The 19,128-nt window shown below is 38.1% G+C and overlaps 1 protein-coding gene across 1 annotated transcript in view; it reads left to right on the forward strand.

The window, feature by feature from the left end:
• Positions 1 to 12,079, forward strand: part of DHRSX (dehydrogenase/reductase X-linked) — a gene marked incomplete at its 5' end in the record, with an annotated part of 135,058 nt that extends 122,979 nt beyond the window's left edge. Inside the window, one exon of the mRNA XM_026071523.1 lies at positions 11,617 to 12,079. Within this exon, the coding sequence (XP_025927308.1) occupies positions 11,617 to 11,814 (198 nt within the window). The remainder of the gene's footprint in view (positions 1 to 11,616) is intronic.
• Positions 12,080 to 19,128: the final 7,049 nt, after the last annotated feature.

Below are 19,128 nucleotides of genomic sequence, written 5' to 3' on the forward strand. Positions count from 1 at the left end.
TAGGCAATTTCTCTTTTTCTGTGTAGGAGCCCTGCTGGGAGAAAAGAACTATGCTGGTGACGGGCTGCTCTGTGGCCCCAAATGCACGGCTGCATGGGGGCCCTGCTTGTCCACCGTGGGACCTGCCACCGGCCAGTCGGCCTGCTGAGGGGAAGGGAAAACGAAAGGGAACCACTGCAACGTAGGCAGGAGAATTTGAGGGGACAAGTGTATTTTTTGCTTTCATTTATCTAATCTTCCCCAGTGTTTTTTCTTTTTCATGCTATTAAGATGTGCTTAATGAAGAGACGTAGCACCCCCTAGTTATTTGGGGTTAGTCTGTGTGCTTTGTTAATCACCCGGCCGGTGTGTTTCTGGTCTTCATCTTAACTGGCTCAAGCGAGTGGCCTGACTGATTCATTCTGAGAAATGTCTGTCGTTGAGGCCCCCAGGAGCAGGGTTTACCTAGTTGTTCAGGAAGGGATTCACACCTTCCCCCTGAGGAAAGTCTAGGCAAGTGCCCGCCGGCAGGCAGGCAGGCACAGCTAGGCTGGGAGCCTGTATCCGCCGAGCCTGTGAACTCCTGCCGCTGCTTGCTTAGCAGGGAGGAGAGCCTACGAAGTCCAGAAACTGCACTACTGGCAGGTTTTGTATCAACTTAAAATAGAACTGCTTGTGAAATAGCCAGTGGCCTGTGTAATTTTGCATTATTCAATTTTGTCTATACTCTGTACAGTCCTTGACTTACRCTTTTTGATCTAGTTGTAGCTCCTAAACTTTTTCTATATTGTGATTATCTTTTAACTGTTTAGGAGTTCAGAGAGCTGTAAAAACATCAAAAAGTGAACAGACCTCATAGCAAACTTGTGAAGTTGGTGATAAGAGTATCAGTTCTCATTTTCTTAGAAGGAGAAGCAAGATATATGGGCAAAGTGACTTGTCAAATGTTAAACAGTAAGTAAAAGAGTAAAGGCAGCGTTAGGGGACTACAAGTCAGAAGTAACCATATATCTTATGCTTAAAAACTTTGTTTCCAGCAAAAGCCAGCAGAGATATTTTACATTGCATGCATACGCGGGTAAGAAACAAATTCTTCAGAAGTATATACACTCAGGAGAATCGTCTTCAGCAATTAGAACCTCACTAGGTCTCCTGTTGCCTGGGACTGGTATAAATCCAGCTACCATTACAAATGTAAACACTTCAGTTCGCTTTTCTGTGTTGTTTCATTTTGATTGCCAATAACTGGCATCGTCTGAAAGAATTCAACAAACTAAAGATGACCCATACATTGGTATAAGATAATTCATTAGAAAACTAAAGCTCTAAAGCACTCATGGCTGTTTGTTGTTTTAAGTCTTCTTTTAAGTTTGATCCATTCACATTTCGATTCGTTTTTAAATTGTGCTTTCAACTAAAAGAAATCCAGTATACATTACTAAATGAGGCAGATGTTCCAGCCACTACCTATCAAAGAGATTGCCTCTCTAAGAGCTTTGCTAGAGTGAGGAGCAGTCTTATGCTCTTATTTATATTTCTCAGATAGTAATGATAGTTCAAAACTCAGTAGAATTAAAGCCTTGCATAGTTAATATAAATAACAGGATGATTCCTTAGCATATTTCTAGCATGAATACTAAACTGGAATTAAGTATTCTTACTTAGTGACAGATCAGCCTACATCGAGGAATGAAGAAAATTATATTGAATTGCTCACATGACATTGTAATTAGGGCCATAGAACTGGTGGTAAATAAATAAATTGCTTATTTCATTTTACAGACACAGAAAAGGCATAGCAGCCTAGCGCATAAGGCATTAGGATTCTGATTTAGGAGTCCAGCATTCTTTCCTCATCTTGTCTCCTGACCTGCTCATTTGCTTCAGTAAATCACTTTGCCTGTCTGTGAATAGAGCTGTTGCAGAAAATGCCAGATTATATGAAGATACCCAGGACAATTCTGAGTGATTTAACTCAGGCTCCTTAAGCAATAGGTAGATCCTGGACATCACCACAATAGAATATTATGCTTTTCAGAGGACTAGTTAACCAGACAGAGTGCTATGTTCCCAGAACTGGCTTGAGCATTATGTGAAATCTGTGTACTCTCTCTGCCTTTTACATCCTGTTATTGCCTGCCTTATTTCCCAAAGACTGAATGTTCTCCTGGCAAGTGACTGTCTCTGACTAGATGTTTATACAATGTCTAGGGCAACAGGGTCCTATTTGTCAAATTTTGCCTATTATTATTGAGCTGAGTAAAGTAACAAGTGCAATGTAATTTAGTAGCTGCAGTGATATCGCAGTTCTCAATTTGAACATATCACTGTCTGCTGCAAAGAGAGCTTAGAAATCAACATTCAGGCAAAGTAGTCTTTCTCAGTGCATTTGATGAAATGAACAAAGGATTCAGTTATGATTAATGACTTTGACCCTCAGTTTCAATTTCCACTCAAATGAAGCAGTCATGTAAAGTTGGGTTCTTGTTTCTGTTTTGAAAGTTACTGAAAGTTAAACATTGTTCTTCTACTCCTTCATTTCAGAAAATGCARAGTATGGATCTGAAAGCCTCTTCATTCAAATAATTGGGGTTAAATGTCTAGTACTTCTAAGTGAATGAGATTCAGTTTGAAATTAAGACACCTAAATTTATTTTTCTGCATTTTGGCCTCTGCAAGTGAGCTTAATGTTTAAGCCAATGGYGATCTCTTCAATGGGGCCAAGAAAGCATTTCAGCTGACCAGCCAAATGGAATTGATTCAGCTGCCTAATAAATGGAGGCAGCTGATACTATTTGAGATGACCCAGGATATCCTGCTTAGTCCAAAGCAGCTACTTTGGAAGAGGTGGGTTCAGAGTTGTGTCCACAGCTGTCCTCAATAACCTTTGCTCATGTTCTGAGTCTGACAGAAGAGCCACTAGAGAGCTTCAGAGTAAAGCTGCTTGGCAATTTTCCAAGAAAACAAATTTCTCAGAAAGCATCACTTTGACACAAAACAAAGTGAAACCTTCCACAGTTGACTCCATCAAAAGAATGATTAGAAATCTGGCATTCAAGCCTGCCTGCTGGCTACATGGGCTCTGTGAATGAAAGGCAGAGCTCACAGTCTTTTGGGGATGCTTCCTTTGTTCCAGGGGGCTTGTGTCTACAGGCTCCCAAGCCATCTACCACAGTGGCTGATGTGAAGATGAGGTAGGGCCTCCTGGGCTTTTTGGGTCTCTCCAGCTCCCCTGTCCCTCAGGGGACACCTGGCAGGGCTCAGCGATTGGTGTGCCAGGCTGTCCATACAACCCGCTGTCCAGTTAGCCAGCTTTAGGCAGCTTCAAGAACCACCATCAGGGAACCTAGCTGCTCGCTGCCCACCAGGTAGGACACTGGCAATTTTAGGAGACCAAAGAGATAATCTAATTTCTTCGGAAATCTCTTCCCAAGAATTTTGGTTTCAAGATGGAGGGTAGTAGAGATTCAGTATTTGATACTCTTCATGGTTACAAACTGCTATTTGCYAGCTCTCTCTACTTCTGTTCCAGCTATCTCTACTTCTGTTCTCAACATCTCATTCTAGGATGTTCGGGGAAAAGCTTCTCTCTTCTGCCCAGAATAGGCATAAACTATTCATATTAAAAACTCCCCTTCCTTCAACATTTTGATATTTTTGTAGTTTGAAAATTGCCTTGTGTTCTTAATTCACCAGTGTTGCTTCTTTATTATATATTAATCTCTGATTCCAAAATGATTTCTCTGCAGCCTTAACATTGTCAGGAAAAAGGCTTCACATTTTAACTCAGCCATTTCTATTTCTATGTCTCTTTTAAAGACGAAGTATAAAGAATTTTATTATGAAATGAATTTGTTAAAGAATTCACTTTCTCTGAGTTAGCAGTTAAGAGAAATTAATTTGATGGTGCTGACTGTGTCTCTAGGGAGAACTGTATGTTCAGTAAAACATCTTCATGTCTTTTCGGTCTGCAATTGAGGCAGAAATTAGAAAGAGAATAATAGAGAGATACATAGAAAAGAATAGGAAGACAGAGAGAACACAGATGGAAACCAGGAGGCTTTTAGTGAAAGCAGAGATCTCTGAAAAGCTTGCTGCAGACCTCTCTATCAGCTTTGATTTTCTAGGGATCTGACATTTGGTCCTGGCCGCAGATGCTATCTGGACTTATAACCAACTGTTATAGCATTATTTATCAAAGGTTGCTGGACGTGTCCTGACATCTACATAATAGTTTCCATTCTAACCTTTGTTTCTGATTACTCAGTATTTCAACTAATTGCTTTTTTTGCCTGAGATTTTCAAAGCAATGATCTCTTTAGACACTGCAGAAGTTACAAAGCAAATGTTGAGAACATTTAGCCCATGTCTTCACCGGGAGGCTTGTGACATTAGAGCAGCAGCTTGTTATTTCACCTTAGAGTGTCTTGCATCCAAAAGTGACCTGTTTTTGAAATGATTTGGTAGTTCACAGATCATGGTAATCAGTGCTCTGTGGAACACAAGTAATTTGCTTATCACAAGTTTCCTTGCTTTAATATTCATGGGAGCACAATCCCAGTTATTCCATTTCTGACAGTTTTCAAACTATTTCACATTTGTCTTTATTCTTGAGTGCCAAACAGTGCAGTAAGGGTGACTGGGTGTCACCTTTCCATTAACTGCTGACAAGTAGATAAAAGACTTTTCTGTACCAGGTAATGGTAATTTCGTGTTCTCATTTTTATTGCTAAGCCCCACTGTGCATATGTGTAGTACTGTTCAGAGATCCCAGATGATATTTGTCCTTCCTAAAGAGTTGTATATTCAGAGTTGTTCAATTTAGAGGCAAGTCAGAAGAATACGATCATTTGCAAAACAATGTTAGAATAAGTAAAATCAGTTATGAAGACAGCCCCAGTGCTTAAAAAGCAAAGGGATTCTGGCAAAAGTACCTAATATACATGCCCAAAAGATGACCTATTATAGTGCTTGCTGTGTCTTCCTAGCTGGAACCTGGAAAACATATGGCCAGGCAGTGATATGTCTCATTGGTCCCAGACCCAGGAATGGTATGAAGGATGCTCATTCATTTAAAAAACACACAAAACAAAAACCACACAGCAACCACTCTAAACCTCCCCAAAACTGAAGACACCTTTAACTCATCAAACCATGAGTAGATTTCCCAGAGTAACTGGAAACTGCATGACTTAATGGATGTGACAGAACATGAGACTCTGATAGGACCACCATTATAAAACCAGTGCAGATGAGTGTCCCCTAGCCAGCCAACTTAATATTGCTGCTGAGGGGCATTCTTCCAATTCTTAATATATTCTGCATTACAAACTGAATGAATAGGGGTGTTTCAACATGTTTTTTTCCTCAGCATTAAGCCATTTGCCAGCATGCCCAGCAATCCTAGGTGCACATCTGCCTCTTTGGCCCTTTACTCCCTCCCCTCAAAATGCAATTGCAATATGGGTCATTCGCTTTGCCAGATGCTCCCTGCTCTCTCTCCTCTTTGCCCAGCCCTCTCTTCTAGCACCTCTCAAAATGGCAACATCGTAAATACAAACACAATGCCTGAGAGGCAGGATTACTGCTCTGATAGATACAGAAAGAGAAAAAAAATAGAAAAAGTACAGTCATTGATATTTTAATGAAAGTAGCTGCTCCAGAAATATCTTAAAATGGTATTTTTTGAAGGCATTGCATTTAGAGCAACTTCTACACAATTACATTTATTTTCCCATCTACTTCATGCAAACCTGTGGCACCACCACAGAAGAGCCTAAGACAGATACTTTGTTTTGACATGCCGTTTGCTAAGCAATACAGTTTTTTTTAGGGCTAGCTATATTACAGTTTTTTCCTTTCACTCCTCCATCATCCTGGTATATGACAGTATCTGTTCTGCCTATTACCTTTTTGAACAGCAGGCTTCTACATCTTTTGGAAACTCACCTGTTAATGGCAGCATGCTTTAAGATGAGGTTACCCATGTGAAACACTCACTACAACCCTGAAAACTGTTCTTCCCGCTGCATTCCTTCCTCATCTAAAGTTAGTGTAGCCATGCTCTTCTCCATCCAGAGGACTGCTCTATGGGTCAGAGTCTGTGCCATCTCTCCATCCCAAGTCCTGTACCTCAGGAGGGTAGCTGCCAGCATCAGGAGTCTTCATGGCCCTGCCACTTTTAGCTCATGCATTGCATGATCTTATCCCACCAGTTTTCGCTGATTGACTGGGCCTGGGAACCATGGGTGAAGCTATTCCAGAGTAATCATTCCTGTTTCTCTGATTCCACTGGTTGTATCACTGCCTATTTTTTAATCATATGGCCAACTCCATCAAACAGTACCATTTGAAGTAGATGTACATCATCCATTCACATCCATTTCTGTCACCATGTTTAAGATACATGGCAATGTTCTCAGTGTTTGTTGATAGCCCCTAAAAATGGTACTGGGAAAGATAATGGATTTCAGAAAAGGAATCATAGGACCTTACTAGTTTTACTTCCAGTCTGATTTCCTGTAGTTTCCAGCAGACATACTGTACAGCCTGAAGCTCTCTGATGGTAYCACCTGCTCATAACTCTGAGCTAGTGATTTAGATGGAGTCAGAAGGTCATGTATACAGTGATTAACAAGGGAAGCACCTCAAAATCATCACGTGTAAGGGATGCAGACACACTTTGTTTCCAAAGAGTTAAGCTTCTAAGCCTATAGTGGACAAATTAAATGACTGTGACATTCCATGGCGATATGTCTGTAGGGAAGGGCCATCATCAGCTAACACATTTTGTGAGCATTAGCACTTAGTATTGACAAGATTATATGGCAATTAAAAATGCATTAATCAAACTGTGTTAACAGGCAAGTCTTAAAAAAAACTAAAACACAAAGCCCTTTTAGTACATGTCCCAGTTTTGCATAGAACAGAATATATATTGGCCCTAATGCAAAATTATTCTTTGTTGAGGACTTACACTTACTATTGGTGAATATTTAAAATATATAGAGAAATATCAAAGCTTCTGTAAGAAAACAGCGATTTCTTTGGAGCTTAATAGTGCCAAAATAATGCCTTTCATGTATATAGACTGCATTTTGCTAAAAAGAGCTGGTCACATACTATCTTTTTTCTCTTTCTTTTATGACCTACCCATGTAATCAGCAATACAAAGATATGTAAATTCAATCAGACCCTTATTTGATGTTAAAGGATACTGTAAACAAATAGTTAATTGCAAGAAAATGTAAAAGTAAAAGGCATGGTCAATACTGTAACAAACAAAAGGAATTACAGATGCAGAATTTCATTAGGAAAAAAGTCAAATAAACAGAAATCAGTTTTCCTTGACCATGGCAAAGGTATTAAATATAGTCAGTTGGATGCTAATAATATAATGATTTGGAAACAAAAATCCAATTTAAAAAAAAACAAAAGCTCAGCACAAATAAGTTGGGAACCATAAGCTGAAGAACCATTGTGCATTTTATAGGAATCCCTCTTAGGACAAGAAGTCTAACCAAGTCATGAACAAGATGCTACTGATCCTATATGTAATGTATACTATTCTGTTACTCCTTTTTATTTAATCTGGCAATATGTAGTGTATCCCTTGTGATTGGAATGATACTTACCATTGCTGCCTGTCTACCTGTAACTTTTGGTACAATACTTCAAAGTCACAAAGACTGAAACACTGTCCTGTTTGTACAGAGCATCATGACAAACATCCTGGAATTTTTTAGCTCACAGTATGCAACAGTAGCTGGCAATTTCTCTGGCCTGCCCTCAGAAGCTCTTCTTCCTAGGGGACCGTGAGCATCAAGGAATGGGTACTTTGCTTTGGCAGTAGTCTCCTGCTTGCTGCCATTTTCTTCTCCAAGGGCTTTAGGGTTCCCCCTCACCATTTGATGGCCACAAGTTCAGCCACATGATAGAAGGAAGAGCTATGGGATCCCAGAAAAGAGAGCAACCAGGAATGGAGCTGGAGCCACCAGAACAATTAATCCTGCTCCCTGCCTGAGATATCTGTGTATTGCTCCAGTGGTTGCAACCTGTTTCAAGCTTCTTCCTTCCCAAATGCGCCACAGGCTCCAGTAGACAGCAGGATGCAGGCAGGACATGAGTGTGTGTGTGTTGAAGTTCATCTATGTGCTTGGAATAGATCTAACACTTCAGGAAAGAGTCTGACTAATTGTGCATGGGCAAGTGGATGTAGTGTGTTTTCACAGTAGATGTGGGCATGGTCCAGAGGAAGAACCACAGCATATGCACCCCCTTCTTCCAGCCTCTGAAAATGGGTGGGTGCCTCCAGATGGCTGGGGCTGGCACAGGGTTTCCTTTTTCCTTTCATTTAGAACACACAAAACATGCCAAAACAATGAAGACATCCTCAAGTAAGGGAATATTAAAGCTTTTGGCATTAATTAAGCACTCAGAAGATGGGATAAGACAATTAATTATACATATGCATCTTTGCTCCCCTTTACACAGGAAAAATTGTTTTGCTTTAACTTAAATTTGTATACACTAATTATTTAATGTATTATAGTATTATTTTTTTCCCCTATGTGTTTAGATTATCGCTTTTAGCAAGAGGTGGTAGAACATTCCTAGCACAGTGCATGAGACTCATGTTTATTGGAAATATGCATTGAACCTTATACTCAGCATGTTAGATATGTTGCACAGGATGAAAAGCAAAGATCTTGTGAAAATTTACATGAGTTGACTTTAACGGATACTGACTGTTTCACTATATTTGTAAGGCTTATCACAGGTTGGTCATCTAAACACATTGATTATTGTCTGAGCCTGCCCTATATTTTCTTTATATCAAAGAATGAGAAACAATTTGCTGTATAAAATTATTTGGTAAAGATCCACTGGAGCAGCATGAATAATACCAATAACTGACTTTCAACTCGTATAGTATTTATTTAACGTAATTGATATTATTTTGAATAGATCCCCTTCTCGTGTGGAACTTGACATATCAAAAAATAGAAATCCTGGTAAGCTCTGAATATCTTGGGAGATCCTTCCCATCAAATTATCAATTGCATATAATGTTTCTGATGCTGTAGGAACGTCTGTATAGTCCAGTCTCTGAGATTGTAGAGGGACTTGCTCGTAAGGACAAAGACTACAATCTCACAAAGTCCACCTGCAGACCCTCACAATTTTTTTTTAAGCATTTTAGTTATGGGCTGTTGTCATTACGATGTGGGAGTCATTGACATGTTTCATTAATACTTGCATGTGCCAGAGCTGTTGAACTTAGGAACGTAATGTCCAGTGAACCATCACATGAGATAATAGTTCAACTGTATCACTAGATTATTAATTAAAGCACAGCAGTACCTTAGAAACTATTTCCTTCTTTCAGTCAGACAGAATAAATTGTATAAAATATGAATGCTTCATATTGCTCATTGCTCTTCTACTTTACAGTATTATGATATTTTATATTACATCATAACTGATAATGATACAGCCACTATAAGAACATATTTAGTTGAGAAAGAAGCTTTGGAGTCATTGTGATCCTGCAAAGCACATAGCTTTATGTTGCTTAAATAATATAGTGGATGTGAATAGCACTGTTTTTCATAAAATAAAGTAGGGTAAAGTAATAGTAGTAAAGTAAGGTAAAGAAGTACTTGTGTAGGCATTTTGCTTTTTCAGATAGTTTCTCACAGTATAGTTATCTTCTTAAAAATAAAGAAATATTCCCAAAGTTACCTGGGCCTGATTTTTTTTTCTTATAACATACTGGCTGATATTTTGATATTTTTACTATCATATTTCTTTAGACAGTATTTGGAATAGGAAATGCTGTCTTTGTGTGGTAACTGGTAATAAAAGCTGACTATTCTATGGCCATTGTGGGAATAATGGTATTACCTTGCTTTGCAGAATATTGGCATCAGTAGTTTTTCCTTCAGCTTTAACACATTTGGACAGGGACTTAACATGTAACCAGTGGAGCATTCATATTAGAACATAATGGAACTCTGTGCATGTAAGTGCTTCAGTGGGGGCAAGCTGCTGCTTCAGTAATTCATGTTTCGAGGAATGGACCTAGAACGCAGAGGTTTTTCTATTGTAGAAACTAAAGCTTTTCATGGTAAATTGGTAAATCATTTGCATTATTTTTTTCTGATTATTTTTGCAACTTTTACAATTGAATTCAAGGTCAGGCGTTTGCGTAAATATTACTAGTAATCTTTTCCCTTTTAATTACCTGAGGCAGTGGCGGCAAAGGGTGATCTGCAGGGTTTTGCTGCAGGGCTGGGGATGTGGGTCCCCAGCTCCCCACTAGACCTGGCTTCTCGCGCTGTGCTGAAGGGCAGCGGCTCGCAGTGCCCCGGGGGTGCTCTGCTCTGCCCAGCTGCCGCAAGCACTCTACTTGGCTCACAGTACCTTATCGTGTGATTTGACATGGCTCTGATTTATCTGTAGGAAGCAGAGATATGCCAAGTGCCGGATGCATCAAATAAATTAATGATTCCTAATATACTGTGTCGTACAGTGTACTTTATTGTACAGTGGTAAAATAGAAGACTTAGTTGTTTCTTTTTAAAATTCGGTCAACCTTGTCAAAAAAAGCTTCAAATTACTTTTTTTTTTTTTTTTTAATTAGGCATTGAGTAACCTATTCGATACTGTCTCATTCATCAAATGAGTTCTTCAGGAAAAGACATCCTGTCAAGTGCAGCAGACAAAGCTGTGAACAGCATTTTACTGTTAATGACTCACAGAATGATATTGCAAAGATTGTAAAATGACACATTATTATCTAGTAGACATTGATCACAATTATATCACTGATAAAGACAAAACATATCAAATGTTGTATTGCAAATATGTCCTTCAATGAAAGAAAAAAATATTCCATTGGCATAATTTCAGTGGTAGCTGTGTGGTACTTCTAAATGCAAAATAGAAATGTTTTGGATATCCCCAGGATGAAAGGAATTATGACTCTCAGCTATTCATTTATTCATTTTCGTTTAATATTCATGTTATATCATACATTATAAAACTTTAACCATTTTGCTTTAAGACACTGCAGAACCCTGATAATTATGCCCTGTGTAAAATGCAATTTCCTGGTTTACCTACCTGCTTGGATTGAACTGCAGAATCTTAATTTGCTGTCATGGATTTCATGGTCCTTTGCTCATATCATACTGTYACAATGAGCACATTACACGTACAGCCTAAACCTTCGTCTTCTTCAAACAGAGTACAGAGCCTTTTATCCTTGCAAAATGAATAATTACACTGTGATTAATTTATGTGTTTGCTTTTGGGTTTACTAGCTCTAACKGTGAAAAATAAATCAATTACTTTGTATGGTTTATCTGACTAGCTCTCAAGAAAATGAACCAGAACTTTCCACATACCAGTTCTGTGGGTTTAAGATATCTCAAAATAGTACTTTTCTAAAAATGGACTGTGCTCAGACAGTTGGATAGGTGGCATTTTTATCATTGCCATCTTGAGGTTTGCATAGGGAGCACAAGTGTGATGCAAAACTAGGGAAACTGATTGTCATTGCTAAGGTCCTACAGTGAAATGTAATTCTTGTATTGTACCTGTCTCACCTGAATTTATTTTTGTTTTCTGCAGACTGCAGAGGAAGGAGCCTCTACAACCATCTATGCAGCAGTATCACCTGAGGTGGAAGGAGTTGGTGGCTGCTACCTTTACAATGAGGAAAGGACAAAATCAGCTGAAGTAACATATGATGAGGAGCTGCAGAGAAGGCTCTGGACAGAAAGCTGCAAGATGGTTGGAATTTCTGATGAATCCAGCAGAGTTCCCTAGAACAAGCCACTTCCAGCTGGGTAAATGAAATATAGCGACAACCATCTTAGGTGAATTCTTGAAGCATCAGTCATCATCCTGGAAATCACTGTTCAGTCCCAAAGGCAAACATGAACAGCTCTGTTCTTCACTTGAACCCCTAATCTGCTAGAGTGTGTGGGGAATATTCCCACAGAAAGATGTACGTGGTTGGTTTTAAATCTAACCATCAGTTTTGTAAACCATTATGTTTCAGTCTGTGATTAAAATACAATCTTTAACCTTGTGCAGAGTTGAGTTATCAATTTTTGTTCAACAAGAACAGACTTTAYCTGGTGAATGTGTTGTGTCTGTGGCATGCTGGACTTAAGCCACACTTGTACATATAGCCAAACTTATTATTTTTTAATCAGTTCAAAAAGTAACATCTTCTTTCCTTAAGCTTCATTAATCTTTGAGACGCTTTATAATGAATGTCAGCTTGTTCTAATTCAGACATTTGGCATTCATGATAATTATGCTGTTTCTAGCATGACATTAGTTTTATATGTCAACTTTTATCCAAAGGTTTTAAGTGAAGATCAGAACCAAAAAAAAAAAAAAAAAAGCAAATAAACAGGAAGGTTTCCAATGTTTTCAACATTCCAATGTTTTCAGTTGGAGAGGGTATAAAGAGGAACCATAAGAAAGAGGAAAGGATCAAACATAAGAATGACTACACTGGTTTTGGCAGAGGGTGCAGTTAGCCTGTTGTAGGTAGATTTTTGCCTTATGGTTTCTCAGTCTTCAGCTGATTTTATCTTCAATATTTCCTGAGCCTGATGTAGTTTGTCAATTTAGTGAGCCCGACAAATCTTGCTTCTAATTACTCGTCCCCTTTTCTCCGGAACCCACGTAAACTTGCATCCACAACTCCTTTGAAGAGGAGATTCACTTTTCTACTGCCTGTTGCATGAAGAATCACCTCTTTTTCTTGGTTTTTGAACCCAGTTCATGTGAGTTTCAAAGCTAGATTTCTTGGTGTGGAAGAGACAGCAAACAATTAATGCCTATCCACCTTTACCACACTGCTAAGGATTTTGGAGACTTCCAGTGTGTCCCACTTAAACTATCTCTTTTCCACACTGAAGAGTAGTCCCTGCCTACTCATCTGACTTACACAGCAGCAATAGGATATTTTCCATTTTGTTTTGTATTTCTTTCCTAATAATTTCTAGCAGCTGGGTTGCTTTTTTGACTGTTACTGAGTGTGGAGCTGATGTTTTTTGTGAAACTATCATCTTTGATAAACCCCAAGATTTCTCTTCTGAGTAGGGTAGTGTTCAGATACTGATAGTTTTGAACATACTTCAATGTGTACAGTTCAGGCAACTCTACCTATGTATGCCAAAAAGAAGCTTCAAGAATAATGGTCACGTCCATGAAATAAAGAACAAACWGAAATGCAGCAATATGAAGACAGTTTAAGTTTCCACAAGCTCAAATAGCTAAAAGACAAAACTGGATTCAAGGTAGTCACAACATTTTAACAGTGAAGGTGATAAACTATTGGAATAATAGAAAACTTCCCTTGGAAGTTTCAGTCAAGATTAGAAACTGTCCTAAAACATCCATCCTCAGTGAGAGAAGCTTTCCAAACATGGAAACATGGAGTGACTAGACAGCCTGCAACTCTCGCTGTTAATGGAGTAAGCTCTACCTGACTCTCATGCCATTATTTCTACGTGTTGTCTGAAAAAGCACTTTAATACTGTAGCTGTCATTTCATTCTCTTTTTTAAGGTATGGAGAATGGGAGAGACAAATAGCTGGACATATAGCTTACGTTTACTTTGGGGGAATGGAAATCACTACACAGCCAACTTGGAGTGTAAAAACAGTCCTGTGCTCCCATTTTCAGCAGACTAGAAGAAATATGAATATGTTACTATGTCCTGAACCCCAGTCTAATATCCCTTTTGAGCTTTTTGGCTCAGATCTGATACTTCACTAACTGTATCTCTGGCCTTTGGTTGAAAGAGAGATCACATCTAACTGAAAAAGACCATATTAACATGCCTGTAGAAAAGCAAAGAGATAGAAAAACAAACAGTAGCATGAACAAAGAAAAGCAGATAAGAAGAAAATTAATAAAAAATATGAAGCATATTTTCCCTCTTAATTAAGCATTAATGATTTATTCGTAGCTTCTTAAATTTAGTATATACAAGGATTAGCAGTAGGAAATTTATCACTCAGTCACTATAGCACTTTCTCTGTATGACTGGATCTTTTCTTTTCTTTTCTTTTCTTTTTTCTTTTTTTTTTTGGTATGTGAATGTAGTGCTTGTGAAATGTGCCAGACTGACACTCTGGGAACTAAATTCCTCTGTTTATTCACGGATCATGCACAGGATGCAGTAAGTCTGCTAGCCAGCCAACATTTTGACGTTGCCATAGCATTCCTACGGAACATCATTGCTGCTAGAAGTATGTCCAGAATTACTCAAATTAGATGCAACCAAATTACCGCCAGGTTTAATTCCATCAAAGCTACACAGCATTTGCATGACTGGTTTCATGTGGCACAGGGGTTGGTAAAATAGTAAACAACAAAGAGAGCTAGTCACTCTTGCATTGTAATCTGAACCACTTAGTTAATGGTCTCAGTCCAGTGAAATCTGTTTTAACACCACTGAAAACATGGTGTTGTGAGAACAAAGATCACAGATTGTGCCTGCATGAGGGAAATACGTGTCCTAAACCCATGGATTTCTAAAATGGTGCAATGTTGTGAAGATATATTTGAGCTAGTTTCAAAAGAACTATCTCAGGAACAAAAAGCAGTAAACTGTGTCAACTCTGCAATGTCATATAAACACATGAGTTTATCTTGAGCAAAACTGAGTGTAGTTATAGAGTGTTGAATCTCATTATGAGTGCTCACTTGTAACACTGTTGTAAAAATCCAACATAATCCTTGGAATATGTTTTTAGGAAAAAAAAATATATAGCATACAGAAATAGGGAAATGATTTTAGCTTTGCACACAGCAATGGTAAGAACTGATTTGTTTTCACATTTCACGGACATCAAATTTCTGAAGATTTGAGAAGATCTTTTTTTCAGTTCACTGAAGACATAGCTAAGAGATGGCTTGAGTATTTGCAGTAGGTGCATACATATAGAAAAAAATACCAGAGAGCTTTTTAACCTTGAAAAGAAAAGTAAAATAAGATCCAAGGCTGTAAATTAAAGTTAGACAAATTAACCTTCCAACAAGAAAAGAGATCCTCTAACTGTGAGTGTAATTACATATTGGAACACACAGATCTGATATCTGAAGATATCCATCTATTTTCATTAACTATAAAGGGCAACTAGGCCAGGTAGGCTCCTAAGTAAAGTACATCAGTCATGTGGAAGTCAAGCTTAGATTGTCCCTCAGGTCCAAAGTGATAGCACTTATTTCTATTAGTATGAAAATGCCCATTGCTCACAATACCCAGACTCATGTTTAATTTAAAAATTTAGGTGACTTTACTTAGATACATCGCAAAAAGGTACCCAAAACTAATGGTCCGGTTCAAATCTTCTGTGATCAACAGAAGCATCAGCAAAGGGCCACTGTGGTCTGATTCTATTGCCCTTGAAAGGAGAGGGAAGATATTTCAAACCGTTATTTTAGTCACTTCTTTTAAAAGAAGAAGATTATTTTATTTTTCAGCTCCTGCCAAAAATAAAACTTTAATCTTAAAAAAGACCAAAAGAAAAGACTTGTTTTAAAAGATAGTTCAAAGTAATCTTATATATAGTATTGCAATGAATGTAGTTATCTAGGAATGAGGGATGAGACAACGTTATTTAAACAGTGAGCTTGCACAGGAAATAAATAATTTGCTGACACAGGGCCCTAAGTTTCTTAGGGAAATGCTAACTCTTAACATTAATTAACTAGTTCATTTGTAAACAGTGGAAATGGATTATGTACTGAAAGAATAAGTGCTATAATTTGCATGTGAATACACTGTGTTATTCACACATAACAAGTCAGTTGAATCTTTACTTTAAGAATAAAATTGATTTAACTGTGAAACCTCTAGCCACACTTCCATAATGATGTTTTATAAATATTTAAGCTTTCAGCTGTTCATTAAAGAGAGCAGGTTGTAGTTCTGCAACACACAGAAAAATTCATTTACTTTACCATTCAGTTTTTGCACAACTGTCAAATATTTTAGTACACAGTGGGAAGTGGGTATATCATATACACAGAGGACTTTATAACCTGATGTCAGACTTGTTGCTGCCTCTTCCTATGTACAGTAATGTTGGCCCTAAACAGTGATACTTGGCAGATGTTAAAATCCTCATCCTGAATAAGCTATCTTCATGCAGGCTTTGGCTCTTGTACAGCTCTGGCCTTAGACTGTCCTTGCTCATTATATGACAGTGTTTATGCTCGAGCTGCCACAATGGAGAGACAAAATCATACTCTAGTAACATTAACATGAAACCTCTATCTCAGATAGATAAGTTAAAAATATATATCTTAGATGCCTGAGACATGATTTTGAGAGGGCAAAGGCTGAGGGCACAGACTGATCTGCAGTAGCTGAAGAGATCAATGCAGAACATGAAGTCCATTGCACAACACCTGCTTGGGGAGCCAGGTAACCATTTTACAAACAATTTTTTGAAGTTGATTTTATTCTTTTTTTAAAATAAAGCCACTCTGTGTTTCAGCAAGGCACTGCAGTAACTGCAGACCCAGCCAGGGGCATCTGGGACACCACAAAAGGTCAAGTATTTAGAGATAAACTCTCTAGGGTCTGAAAAATAAGTAGAAGTTCCAATCTGTATTTTGGGTAGTATCCTTGGAGCATCTATTTGAGGGCTACAACAAACAGTATTTCATGTCACTTTTAAAGTCTTTTAAGTACAGTTCACAGAAGAGTAAATATTAGGTGTTGGGCAAAGGAGTGAAACAATTTCAACATAATGAGTATACAGAACAGAAATGCACAGTCACTGTTATTTTTAAAGTGTCCGTGAAAAAGTCAGTTTGGAATTCACAAAAAGTAGAATCCTCTATCTATTGACAAAGTAGAGAGAGACTGGGATTTTGCAAATTTCTTTTGGCTTCTCTGCAAAGATGCCCTGAGCATTGCCAAGAAAAAGCTGCATCAGTGGCAGAGTGCTGTTTCCAGATTCATGTAGCAGTTGGCTTTCTTACTGCAATCATCAACTCTTGTTAGGATCTATCCTTTTTGGAAATAGATGAAATCCAAGAATTTTTTTCACACGGGTAATCAAGAGTCACAAAAGAGTGAGAAAATAGTAGTGACCATCATTTATTTAGACAAACACTGTCTAGATTGAAACCAATGAACCTAAGGTGAAGGACTGCTTAAAAAATACAAAACACCCTCTCTCCCCCCTCCCCCCAATAGGCTATTGCACTTCTTCAATGATATTTAATTAAATGTCCTTTAAACTAAGTTCCTAACTGATCACCTCTTCACAGGCAGAATGCAAGCAAAGTTAGGACAGTAAGCAGGCTTAAGTCTGTTCCTAAGGTTATAGACCAACAAAATTAGCATTTCCCTCTGTCTTTGCATTGTCTTAATTCTGAGAAAGGTCTTGAGTAACATTATTGTTAAAGGTCACAACAAAGCAGATGCATTTTATCTATTATTTATCTTGCTTTCTCTGAAACTTGTACCAAGATTTGTCCCTGCTTGCCCACATTAATGGAACTCATTATGTAGTCCATACTGCTCTGCATGTTTTCAAGATCTAAGATATAACTAAGAATTATTTAACAGTTCTGAAGGGGGAAAAAAATTTCCTTGTAAGAATTACAGCATAACTAAGCTAAATAATCCTGCATTCTTTTCTCAGGGAAAAACTTCCAGTGAAGACAATCTCAGCTGTTTAAAGAAAAGACTTGGTTCAAGAAAATTAAGGTAAAATATTTCCACAGAAGATTTCCCTTAACTACATTGTACAGCTCTGCTGAAGTTAATGAGACATCCCAGAGTAATAGTAGAGAGATGTGTAACTTAATAGCACAAGAAGCTATAAAAACCTTGTGTCATTTAAATTTGATAATGCCTCAGAACATTATCTCTGGAGTTAAAGCTCCTTTATGATTGTATTATGCTTCTATATATTAAGGCCCTCTTTTTGTCTCAAAAAATGTGCAGTCTAAAAATTCCACTGATATGGGATATTGAGAGCAGACACTACCATTCATCTCACTTAAACTCAGTCATTTGAAAGCAAGATGGCTATTCTAAGCCTGTCAGTTAGGCCCCTGTAGTCAGGGAGTGAAACACTTCTGCGGGACAATTCCTCCTACCTGTTTTAGTGTGAAATGAGTCACCTGCTGGAGATGTTCTCTCCTTGATCAGCCAGTGAGGGAAAACAGACAAGCAGTCTAAGATAAACACCCAGTGCCTATACAGTATCAAGCTTTTGTTGGCTCAGTCAGCTCTATGTGGAATCAAGCTGGTTAAGAATAAAGACTTTATTTTCAGGGGTAGGAGGGGGAGGGTTCCTAGTTTCTTAGCTCAGAAGGTATCATAGCAATCATACAGTTCATCCCCTGCACAACAAAGTTAGGCTAATTCCTGTTTGAACGAGATCATCTCTTCTACACACTCATCAGTCCTGGTTTAAAATTTTCCAGGATATGTTTTTCCAGTCATAAATTGCTCTCATTTTAACAATCCAAACTTCATTTCACATCTGAATTGGAGTAGCTTTTCAGCTCTCAGCTATTTGATCTTGCTACACTTTCATCTGCTAGGCTGAAGAACCCCTGTTTCTGATCCCAGTGAAGATGACCAGGAGATGACTGAAAAGAAGTCGTTTCTTGACATTTTTTGATAACCTAGTTTGATTAAACTCTTTGAATCTTTCATTAGAAGTCATGCTTTACATCTTTAGATAATTTTCTTGTCTCTTCATGAATCTGATCTAATTTTTCAGCATCCTTCCTGCTTTCTGGACACTGTATCTCAACATCTTTACACAGATTTTGGCATAAATAGGTCATATAGCCTCACTAGTCAGTTAACTTTTTTCTGTTCCTACACCCCAAGTCCATATGAGCCCTCTTGCCTGAAGGAAGATCACAGGGGATCATAGGGAAGTTCAGCTTCAGAGACTCTACAGGTCTTTTGCAGATTCATAAAATCTCTTATCCCATAAATACAGCTCACTTCATTTGTTTCAAGATGTATGATCTAATAGATCTCTGAACACTTCTTCTACTGTGATTTATTTACACAGCTAGAGCCCTAAATCTGTAGTAAAGATTGTTTGAGAGGATTTGGGAGCTGTTGAGTCA

The sequence above is a fragment of the Apteryx rowi genome, unplaced genomic scaffold, assembly GCF_003343035.1.
Source record: "Apteryx rowi isolate R43461 unplaced genomic scaffold, aptRow1 scaffold_327, whole genome shotgun sequence".
Taxonomy (NCBI): Eukaryota; Metazoa; Chordata; class Aves; order Apterygiformes; family Apterygidae; genus Apteryx; species Apteryx rowi.